Consider the following 17,574-nt stretch of genomic DNA (forward strand, 5'->3'; position numbering starts at 1 on the left):
ACGCCCCTGACACTCCCGAAGAAGAAAAAAACACCATCTTATATGTTTATGTTAGGCTACTCAGCAGGCGCTGGCTCACTCAGTACACGCTGAAGGCTCGTTGCAAAATAGCCAATGCGTTTAACAGACTAGAAATGAGAAGATCCCCCAATAACCAACAGGTCTGGTGTTTGGGTGCACTTTGGATTCCCTTTAAGCTATAATGGTGATGGCAAGAGAGTGGTGGATAAAAAAACAACGGTATGTCGCATCTGCAACATGACAGGGTACACCAGCGGGAATACAAAAAAAAACAAAAAAAAACACCAGCGGGAATATCTGGGATATATGCGTCAGTACTATCTGGGAAAAGACGAAAAAAAGGAGAAACATGCACGCAGCAAACTATCCCTGCAGCATTTAGAAACTATAGCTTACAGGGAATCCAACCCAAACACCAGACCTGTTGGTTATTTTAGGATCTTATATTTCTGGTCTGTTAAATGCATTCGACATTTTGCAACGAGCCTTCAGCGCGTGCTGAGTGAGCGAGCGCCTTAGGGGCCGTTCACATATCGTGCCTAAAAACGCATGGAAAACGCTAAGCGCGTCTTTCTCCTCCTTTCCAAAGCGCTTGGGCAGAAGCGCTCATGAGGCGTCTGTCTTTGCTAAGCAACAATGACGTGCTCTCTCCATGAGACGCGGAAATTTCAGCGAAGGATAAATGGATTTGCAGCTCTAAAAATCGCTTGCAGTAGCTCTGCTACTAAATATATTTCAAAATTGCAATCCATATACAACTATGATCAGCTGTTCCTTCATCTTGGCTGAGCTCTCAACGTTGTTACGGGAAAGGATGAAGCTGATTGGTTGGTTCTTGTCACATGACCCGCGGTGCGCTTGCGGCATTCTGAAAAGTTGAGATGTTTTTACATTTTGCTGTATCTAAAACGTATCGAACCGAACCGAACCGAACCGTGACATCAGTGTATCGTATCGAACCGAACCGTGAATTTTGTGAACCGTTACACCCCTAATATATATATATATATATATATACATATATATACATACATTGCCTGTGCTAAATTTGGATTTAATTAAGCAAATACTGAGTCATTATTTTAGTATGTTTTTGGCATGTTGTATATTTGGCAATAATTATTTTAACCTGTAGTGATGTAGAGTTAGTTTTGCATTTCTTAAACAACCATGTCAGAAGACGTACCCATGTACATATTCCAGGATGACAGTGTTAAGATACTCCTGATTTTATGAAATTGTGGTTCAGGGAGCACGAGGAATCATTTTCATACTTGAACTGGTCACCACGGTTTCCTGAGCATACATTCGCTACTGTTCAAAATTTGGATAAAGCACCTGCTAAAGACTAGATGTGAGTGTAACCTCTGCTCTCTCCTCAGGTGACTAGCTGTGCATGGGTGCCGGACAGTTGTCAGCTGTTTACAGGCAGTAAGTGTGGAGTCATTACCGCCTACAGCAACCGCTTCACCACCACGATGGTACGTCACCATGGCAACACCGCCTCCACCCACGCAGCCGCCCACGTCCATTATCAGTTTCTGTAGAGCACCTACACACACACACACACACACACAGTGTTTGTAGTGGCCTTGTTAGTTATCTCCCGGTTGTCCTAGAAACACATTTGCTGTGGCCCACAGGTGGGCTGAAGTCTGGGCGTCAGACGGCTTGAGAACGCAGGTGCTGTTCTGCTCCTCAGATTGGTTCAAATGAATCTTTCTGACATTAGGAGTATTTCAGCTCGATCATTGTCCATGCATGTTGTTCCAAACCTGTGTTTATGTCATCTGTGGAAAGATAATAATGATGAAAGAGTGATTTAAATATCCTTAAAGAGGTGTAGATGCAGAAAAGACTTTAAATTTAAAATAATTGAAATCATTTTTTACCCAATAATCAAAACTATGAAATAAAATTCTGCAAAAAGAAAATGAATGCTGTTTTATGTGCATTATTTTTCATTACGGTAATGCACAGAATTATAATTTTTTGATAAAGCATTATATATTTTAATAGATTTTGAATTTTGATTCAATTTAACGTGCAATCAAACAATATATATTATTACAATATTACATATAATTTTTTATATTTTTATTTTGAGTTTCATTAATAATTTGAAAGTCTTGATAATTTTGTTGCATTTTAGTGATTTCTATTATTATAAATATTTCTATATATATATATATATCTATTTAGTTTTTGTTCATTTTTATTTCTAGTGTAGTTATTACATTTACAAGTAAATTAAAAGCTAAGCTAAATGAAAATGAGAAATGTTGCCTTGACAACTAGCAAAAAATAAAACCAGGTATTCTGTGGAGCGCTTATTACTATAATCTAATGTATTACTCTAATGCACAAAATTATAATTTTATATAAATATATTTTAATACATTATAATATATTATTTAATATCAAGTGCAATCAATACCATAAGTTTTAGAATTATTAATATTTCCATTTATATTTGTATTATATTTAGTTATATTAGTTTTGATTATTTGATTTAATTAAATTAGTTAATTTTAAAGTAATTGTTTTATATATGGTTAGGGGTTATTTGTGTACATCAAGTTAAATTAAATTAATAAAGATCATATAAAAAAAATCTCTATTTCAAGACCAGAAGCTGTCCTATAAAACATATGTTGAATGTTGAGTTTTGGCTGATTTAACTCTCTATACTGTCATGTGCTGATCGGTTTACTCTGGACCATAAAAGCAGATCAGAATCATCTGTTAAAGTGCTCTTTCAGCTCACTTCTGCTTATTGAGCCCATTATCCCTTCTCTAATGAGGCCATAAAACGCTTACTCTTTAGATCCGCTTGTAATTACAGTCGTTCTCCATTGTGTTCTTCCTCAGCCGACAGAGATGGAGGTGGAGACGCAGGTTCACCTGTACGGTCACACGGCGGAGGTCACGGGCCTGTTCGTCTGTAAACCCTACAGCATCCTCATCAGCGTCAGTCGAGACGGGACCTGCATCCTGTGGGACCTCAACAGGTCTGAGCCTCTGACATCACTGCAGTCATGGCTGCCTTTACCAGACACTTTCATTTCATTTGAAATAAACAGTGGAGGTTCATTTGACTACTAGATTAGAATGCATTTTAAGATATATTAAAGGAATATAGATACAGGAAAAAATATTAAAGTTGACATGAATTTTAAATAAATAAAAGTATGGTGAAAATTTTTGTTGCAGAAACTATTTTTGCTCAGAGTCAAGTAACCCTTTGAATTAAACCTGAAATGTATAAGTAGGAAAACAGTGAATGTGCTCTAATAATCTAATTTACACTTTGAGAAAATATTTTTTATTGCATAGATAATGCATTTAAATAAGAAAATAAAGCCTATTTTATGACATTTCCCCCTCATGACTGTAATGTACAAAGTTATCATATGAAAGTATATATTTTACATGTATTTTTAAATATTATTGCAGTGTAAACTGTAAATATTATTTTTGGAATTTTGCAAGAAAATACTATTTCAGTATTAAAAATGTCACGCTTAATTCTTTCGTTACCCTCCATTTCTTTGCAATCATTTATTTATGAAACTTACTTGTGATTTATGATTGAAAGTCGTTTCAAAGGAAATGCTACACCGCTCTTTTCAGTGTATTTGAAGTATGTACTTTCACATCATAGCAGTAGGAAATCACGTTAATACAGTACTGTCTCTGTAGCATGACAGTAATGAGAAAATGAAGATGGTGTTGTTTGTGTGTTAGGTTGTGTTACGTGCAGAGTCTCACAGGTCATAAGAGTCCAGTGAACGCAGTGTCCGCCAGTGAGACCACAGGAGACATCGCCACAGTGTGCGACTCAGGTGACCTGGGTTTCATGTTGTTTAATCGTCATTGAGTTTTCAATTACAGTGTAATATGGAATGAATGTGATCTCATGTTCTCTTCGTGTGTGCAGTGGGTGGAGGAAGTGATCTGAGACTGTGGACGATCAACGGAGATCTGATTGGTCACGTTCACTGTCGAGAGATCATCTGTTCGCTGGCGTTCTCCAATCAGCCGGAGGGAGTGTCGGTCAACGTGATCGCTGGCGGACTGGAGAATGGTGTGGTCAGGTAAAACATGAAACCACTGCTCAGGAAAAAATATTGATTCAGTGCTGAGCTCGTGCTCTAATTTAAAGACACAATATTAGTTTTTTCTTGTAGTAACTTTGTAAACAAGGTTGAATAGTAGAGTTTGACAAAGCATAACAACTGCACAAATCCACAGCTGTTTGTGTACAAATTAAATTCATGTAGAATTGCTTAAAAAAAAAAAGACAGTGGTTGCATATAGAGAGAGATTTTTTTTAACTATACATATATATTAAGAAGATTGTCACCGGTGCTGATCTACCTTATTCTCTGTCATCATATTTCAGGTTGTGGAGCACATGGGACCTGAAGCCAGTCAGAGAGATCACCTTCCCAAAATCCAACAGGCCTATCATAAGGTACACACTTTTACCTCGTATATGACGTCACACAGATTTATTCGGATATCTGCATTAGAAAAGTTACATGCACCCATATACTACCAGTCAAATGTTTGGAATACTAGTGAGCTTTTACTGTTTTTTTTTTATATGTATATATAAAAAGAAGTCTCTTCTTCTCACCAGTTTTGCATTTCTTTAAACAAAAACACAGTAAAAATTGTGAAATATTATTACAGTTAATAACTGACTTTTATTGTAATATGTTCAAATGTAATTGCAGTTGAACTTCCAGCATCATTATTCTCACATGAACCGAAAATAAAATATATTTATAAAAACATGATACACGACCATTAAAAAAATAATAATACATTGAGCAAGGACGCATTAAATTGTTTAAAAGTGACGATAAAGACATTTCTAATGTTAGAAATGCTGTTCTGTTGAACTTTCTATTAATTAAAGAATAGAATAAAATGTATCAGTTTCCACATGAATATTGTGCAGCACAACTGTTTTCAACATTAATAATAATCAGAAATCATGTGACACTGAAGAATGCATCACAGAAATAAATTACACTCTAACAGAGATTCACACAGCTGTTTTAAACTATAATAATATTTCACATTTCTACTGTGTTTTTGATCAAATAAATGCATCCTTGATGAGCAGAGGAGACTTTAAATCTGAATGCATGGTTAATGATGTTTCCTTCTGGATTCTCTCTCAGTCTCACGTTCTCATGTGACGGTCATCATCTCTACACGGCCAACAGCGAGGGCACGGTGATCGCGTGGTGCCGTCGAGACCAGCAGCGCTTTAAGCTGCCCATGTTTTACTCGTTCCTCAGCAGCTACGCTGCAGGCTGACCCTGCGTCACGCCACTCGTCCCCCAAACCAGACGGACGCTGAGAGCGACCCCGCCGACCCAGGAAGAGGAGGAGCCAGCATGCACAAAGCCCCGCCCACGATCATCACTATAGGAATGGACGGCATTTGTTCCATAAAGAGCAGGGGCTCGTGAGGCAGAACGATCGCAGGCCTTTCCCCGCATCATGTCTCCTCGTCTGTTTTGACTGATTCGTGTAGTATTTATGTTGTTTGATTCTGAAAGCTGCTACAATCTGGTCTGCCCAGACCGAACGTTTGAAGGCCTTTCCTACTTTTTGTCCCTCATCTCGTCCACCCATCACTATCCTGAGAATAGAAATCCTGCTTTCCAAGCCCAACCAGACTGCAGTCATCTAAACACTCCCGTCCGTCTGAAACTGCATCACGATCCACGCGGCAGCTTTTAAACAGACGCAGCGGCGTAATGAATGTGTGCACGCAATGCCTTCTTAAACTTCATCCCTCATCAACAGACCGCTGAAATACTTATTCTCAAACAAGGATGAAAGCCACAATCTCAACGTCTGCTTGTTCTTTATTAGAAAATGCACTCGGGAGCATCCTATGAATGTCATAGTGCTAATATTTATCCTCTGCTTTTCCACCTGACTATGTTTGACCACATCCAGTTTCTAATAGTTCATTAAAAACTTGTTCTGCTTTCTGATTTTCTGTTATAGTTTTATGTGTTGCATGTTATGATCACTATTTAACATCGGCGATACAGTATAAGGTTTAGTCCGATCTACCTCTAGGCCCCTCTTACAAATAAAATGAGAAATACTTCTGGTAACAATAAAAACACCATGCAAAATTAATTGAATTTGAGTCCACCATCTAAACATGATCCAGAATGTTGTCTTTGTTTCCTATTCTGTATTTCCTGTTAGCATGAGTCTTACATTACAACTAATTTAATGATCTTGGCTTAGATTTGAGTGTTTACTAGAAAGGGAATGCTTTCACCTTTTCCCCCATGACTACTTTGTTTTTCATTATTATCAGTAATAAATACCATATGTATCATTTAACCCTCAAAGGAAGTTACTCCAGAAAGAGTCGACTAGTTCGGGAGAATCTGTCATGTGTTCGGTTCGTTTTTGTGACTGTGTTTTCCATGCATGCATCACATTTCTCTCTTAATTCTGGTGCACAGTATTGTCATGTTTGCGTTCCCTCAGAAAGAGACTGATGTTACTGTCATCGTGTGAGTTATTGGCTGAGTTTGACGTAACTATCACGAAAAGGCTTATTGTTGTCGTTCCGTTGAATTAACAGTGTTTTGTGTAATTTAAGATTGATATGTTCACCAAGGCTTGGATGGGACATTTATTTCCATTTTTTGTATTTATGAAATGTAATAAAATGTCATCTATATATAATATTGTTTTGTTTTCTGCAGGGATTTCATAAAATAATCTTTTTTTCTTAATATGAAGAACACTTCAAGCACTTTTTGCTTTAGAGAATGAAATGGAAAGGTTATTATTCTAATTCAAATATCTGAACATTATTAAATCAAGATGCATTTATTTGAGATGCAATATGAAGATTATTCTTTTATAAATTGAGTTTATGCTTAAAACAAGTACAAATATCTGCCAATGGAGTATAATGTGTTTTCTCTTTGACTTATGAAGATATTTGTTCTTTTAATTATAAACACTTCATTTTGATGCATTTCTGATGAAGAGATCTGTATGAAGTCATATTTTCAAACTTCTGAAGTGTTGCTTATAAAACTCATTTACATTTAGAGAACGTGACCCAAGTGTTTCCTTATATTTATTTGCTTACATTTTATTCACTAGATCTTAAAAAGTGTTACGTTTTCTTCATAAAACTTGCTAAACCACATGCCAATAAAGAGCCTTCATTTTATTTTATATTTTTCAGTTCTATACTTTTAAAGAGCATCCAAAAAAGGAATTTCACTGCAATACCACAGAAGAACCATTTCTAGTTCCCCAAAGAAGTTTTCAGTTCTGAAAAGAATCAGTTTTCTCATTGTAAAGAACAATCAAAAAAGTACAATTTTCCACAATATACTGTATATTGAAAAAAGATATCATTTTTACAGATCTGTAGAGTAACTTCTAACTTTTTTTGCCAATGTAAGTGTTCCGTGGATGTCACGTGTTTCCTTTAACAATGAAGAACCTTTATGTTATAATGCTTGTTCTATTACTGTTTTATAAAGAGCTTATATACTGAATTAGTATTCTATTCTATTCAAGTTCCCAGCTGCGTTTGTGTCTTTGCTTATTAATGAAACTTGCGATAATACCGTGTTACGTCACAGCGCGAGTGTTTCGGGGCCCGTGACGTCATCTCGGGGACTGGGAGACCTGGTGATGTCACGTTAAACAGGGAAACCTCACGTGCCTCCGGTGCGCCCTGTAAAAAAAAACCGAGCCCTAACGATCTTCCGCCGATATTAACGCGCGCTCTCCGCGTCCGGCGTCCGCGGGCTTCTTAAAGGCGCAGCGACACCTGCGTTCGTGCGTCACACCGAGGTTCCCCTCGCATCTCCTCCAGCGCCAGAGAGCAGTAAAGCGGGGAAATATTCGACGTTTGACGGCGGATGAACCGTGTTTGAGGTTCGGGTGGAGTCGAGCCACATATTGAGCAGTGACACACTTCAGGTGGGTGTTCACACGCGTTATCTGTGCTGATTACCTAAAACCGCGCGCCCTGCTCCGTTGCTTTAGAACGTTATTGTAACATTCGATGCGCGTTTGTTACAATTCCATCGTTCGTGGCGCGAGCGCGGCTTCATGATGCTCGGTCTGAAGGGATGATTGATTCCCGCACGGGGTTTTAGGGGGAAGTGATGCTGGACGCGTGTTTTATTCCTCTGAGATGTGCTTCAGAGATCATTCACGAAATGGCCTTGAATAATAATCACGACCCTCGTGTTTTTGCTGATTCTAGGTTTCATGTCGCCTACAAATAATGAGCATTATGAAAGCTAAAACAGCTTTGTGTGAATATGCTTTATTTTTATGATGTGGATTGTGAAGCATGTTATTCAATCCAGTGCTCCAGCGCTTCTGGCCTTTATTCCTTCAGCATTGGTGTGGCTCCTGACTGAATGTAGGCTACACGAGCAAGATGCTCTCAGCTTCATAAACGCCTTTTTAACCCTCGTGTGCTGCTGATGTTGCTGCGTAGTGATGTATGGGTTAAAATCATTTAAAATGAACCTGCTCCTCGGACTGTTTTGACAGATATTATTGGAGCTCTTATAGGATCACAACACTGGCATAGACTTGAGAAATCTGATTGTTTGGTGCAAAACACACTGTACAGGATGCACATCCATACACTGCCGTAAGTCAGAATCTGTAATATATTTCAACGTCTCTCCTGCTCACAAAGGCAGCATTTATTTGATCGAAAACACTGTAAAAATTGCTAAATGTTTTTAGAATTTAAAATAACAGACTTTTTTTGTAATCTCTGTTAAGCTGTAATTTATTTCTGTGATGCACAGCTGTATTTTCAGCATCATTCCTCCAGTCTTCAGTGTCACGTGATCTTCAGAAAATCAGAATAATATGATGATTTACTGCTCAAGAAACATTTCTGATTATTATCAATGTTGAACACAGTTGTGCTGCTCAATATTTCTGTAGAAACTGTGATTGAATCATTCTTTGATGAATAGATGTTCAAAAGAACAGCATTTACTTGAAATAGAATTCTTTACTGTCACTTTGGACGCATCATAAATAATGCATTCTTTTATTTTTTTTAATAAAAAAATCTTACTGATCACAAACTTGAATTTGCATGAAGAACATAAAAACTCATTCTTTTGGGCTGTCTATTAAGTTTTCTGTAGTTTCTACACGATATATGGCCTACTGAATAATTAGAGTCTTCACATACAGTGGTATTTACTTGATCCATCCTCATAGTACTACACTGGAATACAGTAGTGTAGTCTTTACAGTGTAAGATGATCTAATATTGCCGTGCTGTAATAATCTCAGCATCTCCTCTGGTGTGTGTTGTGTGCAGGACTCAATCATGAAGGACGGAATGGCTAATAACAGCACGGCCAGCATCTCTCAGGCCCGGAAATCTGTGGAGCAGCTGAAGATGGAGGCCTGCATGGACAGGATAAAGGTCTGTGTGTTTTAAACTCCTCAAACGTCACCAAAACCTCTACATCGAACGTTTAATTCACTCAAGAAAACATATGATTTAATCACAAGTAAGAGTCTTTAATAGAGTTTCCTCTTGGATGAAGCAATTGAAGCTGATGTTGCAATAAAATAAAAACGATTGTGAATTAGTAATCAGTGCACAATTGTTATTCATTTTTATTGTTTGTAAAAATGGTATCATAAAGCATTGTATACGATGAATTGAAATATTATTGTTATGATTATTTTAAATTAGTGAAAAGCCTTTGATGCCGATGTGGCATGTTAATAAACATGTTAATAAGTGCAAGTTATTACAAAGAAAAAAAAATATATACAATATATATATGACCATGGAGCACAAAAACAGTCGAAATTGAGATGTATGCATCATCTGAAAGCTGAATAAATTATCTCTCTATTGATGTGTGGTTTGTTCGGAGGACAATTTTTGTCTGAGAGACAACTATTTGAAAATCTGGAATCTGAGAGTGCCAAAAAAATCTAAATATTGAGAAAATTATCTTTAAAGTTGTCCAAATGAATTTTAAGCAATGCATATTACTAATCAAAAATTAAGTTATGATATATTCATGGTAGGAAATAGACTAAATATCTTCATGGAACATTATCTTTACTTAATATCCTAATTATTTTTGGCATTAAAGAAAAATCAGTAATTTTGATCCATACAATATTTTTTTGGCAATTGCTTCTAATACCAAGAGAAACAAAACTGCTTTTGTGCTGCAGGGACACAAATAGTCTTGTTGAATACTTTTAAAAAGTACTTCTAACTAGTAAAAGTAAAAACACTTAATCTTTCATGTTTACTGTCATGTGGTCATTTACTCCCGCCCCCGAACTCACACGATTGGTCGAGTCAGAAGTTGGCATGCTATTTTAACCCTTCGAGTGTCCCCTCATTCACACTTTAAAACAATCATATGAGGATTCAGATTAGTATTGGCCTGCGTACAGCAAATCATATTTGATCATGCATGAGGTGTGATGACAGCAGCATCTGGAGAGTACGTTTCCTTATCTGCTCTAATGTGCCCAGAGGACTAAGCGAGCGCTTTAAGGAAGCGTAATGCAGCTGTTAGCTGTAGTTGTGTGTGGTCTGGTCTGTAAACCCGAGGGATGAGAGACGGAGCGAGCGTTTAGAGGAGCACGGGCTCAGCTGTGGACAGAGCTTCAGCGTCTTCCTGCAGATCCAGAGCCTTTCTGACATCAGATATGACCTCTGCTTTTAACCACGGGGAAATATTTTGGGAAGCAATCTATAGGTAGACTGATTCTTTATTGATCCCCGATGGGAAATCTACCAGTCTGTGTTTGAGTCAACACAAAAAAACTGAATTCCTAATGGAGTCTCTGTTTCTGCATTTAATATTAAATTACATTAAATGAACATTTATCATTTCTTACATGCATGTGTTTTTGTGTGTGTATTTATGTTTATATACGATGTTATGATGTGCCATACAGGAAATAATTAGTAAAATAATTTAAATAGTTAACTAGAACATTTGAGATTTATATATTTAAACAATATTTTATTTTATTAAATATTTTAATTGTATATAAAATAAAATAAAAATTCAGCAGTTTATATTTTCATGTAGTTTAACTTGATAAAATAAAAAAATTGAAAAAATGAAGCAAAAAATTACAGTTAATTCAAAATATTGATAAAAACTATTATATTATTTCAATGATGCTAAAATAATATTGCTACACACATATGTTTGTATGATATATATGATATATGTTTTAATTATGTTTTTTATTTTCACCAAATGTCTATAATCATTAATATTTTTTTAAATGCCTTTATATTTTTTATTTTTAGTTATTGTAGTACATCAAGTTAAACTACATGAAAATAAAAACTGTTGGAAAAAATATTTAGTTTAATTTTATTTTGCTTGCATTGATGAATCATTCACAATAAGACCAGGCGAAATGTTTTAAGAAAGTAAACCGAGTTGATTTTGCTTCATGTGATCAGAAGTGTCAGGATGTGTCTTATTCTTTCAGTGGTGAGTGAACACACAGATTCAGATCATCTTCTCCTCATCTGAGATGTTGGTGTGTTCAGTAATTGGTCAGTCACAGGTGATGTGTGTTAATTAGTGCGTCTCGTTCATCAGCGGCTGGTGTGCTGTAATTACAGGAACTGGAACAGTGCATTAGGGGCTCCACGTGACACTCTTACTCCTGTAAATGAAGATGACGTGCACTTTAAGAGCCAATTGTGTTTTAAGTTTGGAATAATTAAGATTTTTATGTTTTCGAATGAAGTCTATTCTTCTCACTAAGGTTGCATCTACTTGACTAAAAATACAGTAAAAATGTTAATTTGTGAAACATTATTAAAATAGTTGCTGTGTTATTTCTGTGATGCTCCGCTGTATTTTCAGCATCATTCCTCCAGTCTTCAGTGTCACATGATCTTCAGAAATCAGAATAATATGATGATTTGCTGCTCAAGAAACATTTCTGATTAGTGAACACAGTTGCACAATATTTGGTGGAAATCATGAGGCCCTAACATTAAAAGCTTTTTACAAAAAAACAACACTACTTTTTATTTATTGCCAAATATGACCGTTGACATTTTTGTTACAAAAGATATCTATTTCAAACAAATGTTCTTTTTTTATGTTCTGTTTCTGAAGGAGTCCTGTGGAAATGTACTTGTTTGTTTTTTCCACAAAAATATTAAACAGCAAAAACTGTTTAACATTGATAAAAATAATAATAATAATAATTGAGCATTGATGATAACCAAATCAGCATATTCAAATATTTTTTAAATATTATATATATATATATATATATTAAAATTATATATATATTTTTTGAGTTTAATAATATTCCTGTTAACTGTATTTTTGACTATATAAATGCAGCCTTGTGAGCAGAAGACACTTTTTTTTTTCTTTTTTTTTTTACATTAAAGGGCATCTATTTATGTCGCTTTTTGCAAGATGTAATATTGGTCTTGTGTGTCCCCAGCATGTGTCCGTGAAGTTTCAGCTCAAAAATAATTTATTTTAACATCTGGAAAATGTAATTTTGGGGGCGTGTCTAAAAAGAGCTTTTTAGTGTGTATCACTTTAAATGCAAATGAGCTGCATATTCTGGCCCCGCCTCCAGAAGAGGTCTTATTGTTTTGGTTTCAGTATGATACCGATACTTTATAAGCCAAGTATCATCGATATCGATATTGAACTTTTAAATGATGAAATTGATTACATTTTTTACTATGAGTATAATGGGTAATAATTTCAACTTGACTTTATATTTAAAACACATTTTATCATTCAGTACGCCTTAATCACAATTTATTAGGTTATATTTTTGTTAAATCTTTAAACATATACCTCTGACTGCATCACTCAATTATTCATTCAAGTTATAGTTTCATATCACCGTTTCAGTTTAACCCACATTCTGTATTGAAAATATTATTATAAACATTATATTATTCTTGTATTACTGTTAAATTACCGTATACTGATCTAAGAATAATATTTCAGCAAAAATGTGTGTTTTTCAGAATCAGAATCAGAACTAACGATTCCAGATTCATTTTTTGGATTCGATTCTTTTTGTTTCATTCAAACGTGTGTTTTGATTCGTGATTCAGTTTGATTCATTCGGACAGTTCACTGAATCATTTAAATGCAGCTGTTTCTCACATTGAAAACAAATGCATCGTAAGTTTGGCAAATATTAACACCGTGAACCAGAAGCATAGCAAAGATATCAATATAGCCGTTTAGATTCAAAACATGTATCAGTCTTCCTAAAAGCTTGAAATGGTCCACAACACTTAGTTTACTTTCCTTTTTCTAATTCGTAAAAAAAAAATGTAATCCAAACTTTTAGTTTGAGCTGTATGCATTATTTGTATGAAAATATATCCCATCACCAGCAAGTGTCTAATATAGTCTAAGATAGTAAATCTATAATAATGTCACTGCCTGTCTCTCAATAAAAGAATCATATTGCTGCGTGGTTTTGAAAGGTTTGATTCTGTTTGGTTTAATAATTAACATCTCCTTTGTGAATGAGCAATAATAAAGCTTAATGTTGCTTAAGATAGTGACAAAGACAAGATAATAAAGCAACTGTGTGCAGATACACACATAAGGCCAAAATATGAACGCAAAGCATTTTTTAAAGGCAAAACAGTATTGAATAACTGCATAATAAATGAATAGTTTGTGTAAAGCGCCTGTATGTTTGTGTGTCTGGCTGTTTTAGGCCAAAATCCTCCAAAGGAGGCTAGAAATAGCAGGCAGTGAACATAATGGACTGTGATAAATGTCATGTTTATTCAGCATGACATTTGCAGACTAAAATCATCCTCTTTCAAACTTTTTTTTTTTTGGTCTTTGCATAGACAAAAAAAACTTAATATTTCGACCAAATATTTATGTACAACAGTCAGATGTAAAAACATGAGCCAGTGCAGTTTTCTCAAGAAGGAGAGCAGATCCTGACGCTCGTTTGGACACTGATCGCTGATCATTTATTAGAATAGAGTTGATCAATAGAGTTAAGCACAAATGAGTTTCCGCGATGATCTGAAGCATTGTACTGTGATCTGGAGGAGAAAAATGAAAAAAAAAAAACAATTATAATAGTAATAATAATAATACTAATAATGGATTTCCTTTGATCTCGAAATACCAGTAAAATAATAATAATATAATATTTTTTTGATGTTGTTTAAAACAGTAATATTGTGAAATTTTCTTAACATTTAAAATAACCGTTTTCAAATGTAATATATCTAAAAATGTAATTTATTTTTGAAAAAATGTTTCATGATTTCTACTACAGATTCCATTGTCACACGATTCTTCCTAAATCTTTTATGGAAAATAAAATATTAACATTTTGTGGAAACCATGATTCACTAACATTCAAAGGTTTGGAGTCTATATATATATATAAATCTTACTTTTATTCAGCAAGGACACATTGCAGAAACACAGCTGTTTTAAACACTGATAATGTTTCTCGAACAGCAAATCAGCACATTAGAATGATTTCTGAAGATCATAACTTCAGCTTCAGTCGCAGGAATAAATTATATCTTAACACATATTCACATAGAATACAGTTGTTTTAAATTGTAAAAACTATTTCAGTATTTTTACTGTATTTTATTTTAATAAATGCCACCTTGGCGAGCGGAGGAGACCCCTAATGTAAAGCCCTCACTCTGTCCTCAGGTGTCCAAGGCCGCGGCGGACCTGATGGCGTACTGTGACGCTCATATACGAGAGGACCCGCTCATCGTGCCCGTCCCGGCCTCAGAGAACCCCTTCAGGGAGAAGAAGTTCTTCTGCACCATCCTCTGAGTTTGGGCCGGGCCGCAGGTTCTGTGTCCTCGTCTCTGGCTGCCGCCGTTGAGCTGTGTTTGAGCGGCTGTTGACGGTCCGATCCCTCCTGGACGCCTCTGGGGTCAATTAACTGGCAACCCAATCAGAGCGTCTCATGTCTCGTTAAATAGGTTTGCTATTACTTCGTCATTAGAGAACAGCCTTTCTCACTGCTTATGAGAGAGAGATTTTTGTGTTTTTGTTCTGTTTGTGTCTCAGAGGATGTGAAACCCTGATGTTTTTATGAACTTAAGCTGTTTGATATGCATCACTGGTCAAATGTTTGGACACACTTGAGCGAATCGTCAAAAAATAAAGCTTATGCATTAATAATATTATTATTATTATTTTACTTTTAATCTGAGGACAAAAAGGACAACTCAATGTAACAGCTGTTACTTATGCATCCATGCATTAATTATATTAATGTAAAAAATATATATATGTCAGATCATACAGTTGTCATGAAGTCATAAACACAATCCATTTTCCTGCTATTGCAAATATTTATTCCTTCATAGGTTTAATTTTAAAAAAAAAGTAATTATCTCCGTGTTTTGAATGATTAAAATGAGAAATTTTATGAATTTGTTTACAAAACTGGAATTTGATTCAATTATTTTAAAACTTTAATTTGATTGATTAATCTCCAAAACGAGACAGAAGAAGCATGTTTTAATCTCTGCATTATTCCCAGACTCCCATTTGTTTTATTCCAAAGCTTTCATGACTATTCTCTGCTTTAATAAAAAATAATAATGCATCCGAACTTTTGTCTTTAGTGCTGAAAATTCAGCTTTGCATCAAATGAATAAATTGCATTTTAAAATATTTTCTAATAGAATCAGTTGTTTTCGATTGTAATAATATTTCACAATATTTTACTGTATTTCTAATCAAATAAATGCCTTTTGGTGCGTGTAGGAATTAATATTCGTATTAAAGTGCGAGCAGATGTGTCCAAACCTCTGACGTGTCGTGCATCTGTAATGCGTTTCCATTTGAATGATTTCCCATCTCTCCCCATTTTCCGCTACGATGATATTTGAGATATTTTAATCCGCTTATGTGACTCAAATCTTCTCCAGTTTCCAAATGACATTGTGATACACAGAAGCGGATCCCTCGGAAAGGCCTCCTCAACATCTGTGCTGTGAATACAGCTGTGAGCCCTTCAGACCTGAGATATTGAATCTGAACGCAAACATTCGACAGTAATCCTCATGATGCTTTCTGGGATGTGTTTTGTGTGTCCTCCACTCTACAAAACTATTTTCTGCCCCATTTGACATATAAAATCCAGCGTGCCGATAACTGTGAGTTCACATTATATTCTTCTTTAAAACAAAGTTATTTGGATATTTCACCTTCAGTGTTTAAAGCTGAAGCGTGTCATTTCGCAATCACAAACTATTCTAACAGTTTAAAGTCAGAGAGTTTTCAACCTAAAAAATAGCTCACTTTGCATACACATTAAATATGAATTTTAAAGAAATAGTGAACATATGCATATAATTGACTCATTCTCAGTTCATCTGAGATCAGGATGAGTTTGTTTCTTCATCAGATTTGGAGAAATATAGCATTGCATCAGTGTCTCATCAATGGATGCTCTGCAGTGAATGGGTGCCGTCAGAATGAGAGTCTGATAAAAACATCACAATAATAATCCACAGCACTCCAGTCCATCAGTTAACATCTGGAGAAGACAAAACCTGAAACACATCCAGCATTAAGGAGTCTTTGACTTCAGATCTTGAGTCCATAATCCATAACTCTTCCTCCAGTGAAGAAGTGCATCTCCTGTTGTCTCTCACATCGAAATCTGGCCACAGATTTGTTTAGAGCTGTTTAAACGCTGCTTGATCTGTGCAGATTTCTCTCCTGTTTCATCTTCTGTCTTCTCTAGATGTTCACTGATGCACTGGAGTGCTGTGGATTATTATTGTGATGTTTTTATCAGACTCTCATTCTGACGGCACCCATTCACTGCAGAGCATCCATTGATGAGACACTGATGCAATGCTACATTTCTCCAAACCTGATGAAGAAACAAACTCATCCTGATCTCGGATGACCTGAGGATGAGTAAATTTTTTATCAAATGTTCATTTTTTTTTTGCTTGGACTATTCCTTGAATATACAAGAAATGACACACATCACCTTTAAATGTAGTCTGATTAGCTTTTTGTTTTTAATGCGAACATCTTCTTTTCTCAAATCACCTCCCTGCTGAAGTTTCCTTCACACTTTCTGAACGGCCTTACGATCACTGGCATGTTTCACAGTAGTTTCAGAGTAGTTTCGCCGGTCCTGATTTAAACAGCAAGGCCTTTGACTGAAATGCCAAACGGAGAGGCTGCATGTGTGTGTGTGTGTGTGTGTGTGTGTGTGTGTGTGTGTGTGTGTGTGTGTATAGAGGTGGTTTCTGAGTGCCAAGTACTGTGACTATGGCGTGTCCTCTACACTGTTATTTCACAGGCTCTTTCCTATTCAAAACAAAGAAACAAAAAAAGCACAATGTCAAATGTTTTTCTTTATATCACTGTAATTTTAGTCTAGCCTTTGCTAATTTATACGAAACCAAGTCTTATTATATCTAATGCGCAGCTCCTGATCGAGCTGTTTCCTTGTGTG

At 35.6% G+C, this 17,574-nt stretch overlaps 2 protein-coding genes across 5 annotated transcripts in view; both read left to right on the forward strand.

Moving 5' to 3' along the window:
• lyst (lysosomal trafficking regulator) overlaps positions 1-6,761 on the forward strand; it is an 82,016-nt gene extending 75,255 nt beyond the window's left edge. For 3 of the 4 annotated variants that reach the window (XM_026223410.1, XM_026223409.1, XM_026223407.1), the window contains 6 exons: positions 1,404-1,502; positions 2,893-3,032; positions 3,769-3,866; positions 3,962-4,118; positions 4,427-4,498; positions 5,217-6,761. In XM_026223410.1, the coding sequence (XP_026079195.1) occupies positions 1,404-1,502; positions 2,893-3,032; positions 3,769-3,866; positions 3,962-4,118; positions 4,427-4,498; positions 5,217-5,355 (705 nt within the window). In that variant the 3' untranslated portion in view covers positions 5,356-6,761. The remainder of the gene's footprint in view (positions 1-1,403; positions 1,503-2,892; positions 3,033-3,768; positions 3,867-3,961; positions 4,119-4,426; positions 4,499-5,216) is intronic. The other variant, XM_026223408.1, reaches the window with a different exon arrangement.
• Positions 6,762-7,588: 827 nt separating this feature from the next.
• LOC113056632 (guanine nucleotide-binding protein G(I)/G(S)/G(O) subunit gamma-4) lies at positions 7,589-16,465 on the forward strand. The gene is made up of 3 exons (XM_026223412.1): positions 7,589-8,022; positions 9,404-9,511; positions 14,787-16,465. Exons 2-3 carry the CDS (start codon positions 9,413-9,415, stop codon positions 14,913-14,915), a joined length of 228 nt encoding a protein of 75 aa, XP_026079197.1. The 5' UTR covers positions 7,589-8,022; positions 9,404-9,412; the 3' UTR covers positions 14,916-16,465.
• The last annotated feature ends 1,109 nt before the right edge of the window (positions 16,466-17,574 follow it).

Source organism: Carassius auratus, chromosome 38 (genome assembly GCF_003368295.1).
Source record: "Carassius auratus strain Wakin chromosome 38, ASM336829v1, whole genome shotgun sequence".
Lineage (NCBI taxonomy): Eukaryota > Metazoa > Chordata > Actinopteri > Cypriniformes > Cyprinidae > Carassius > Carassius auratus.

Coding starts and splice junctions, on each gene's coding strand:
- LOC113056632 (XM_026223412.1), top strand. CDS start 9,413: ATGAAGGACGGAATGGCTAATAACAGCACGGCCAGCATCTCTCAGGCC. Junction 9,512..14,786: donor CCTGCATGGACAGGATAAAG/GTCTGTGTGTTT, acceptor CTCTGTCCTCAG/GTGTCCAAGGCCGCGGCGGA.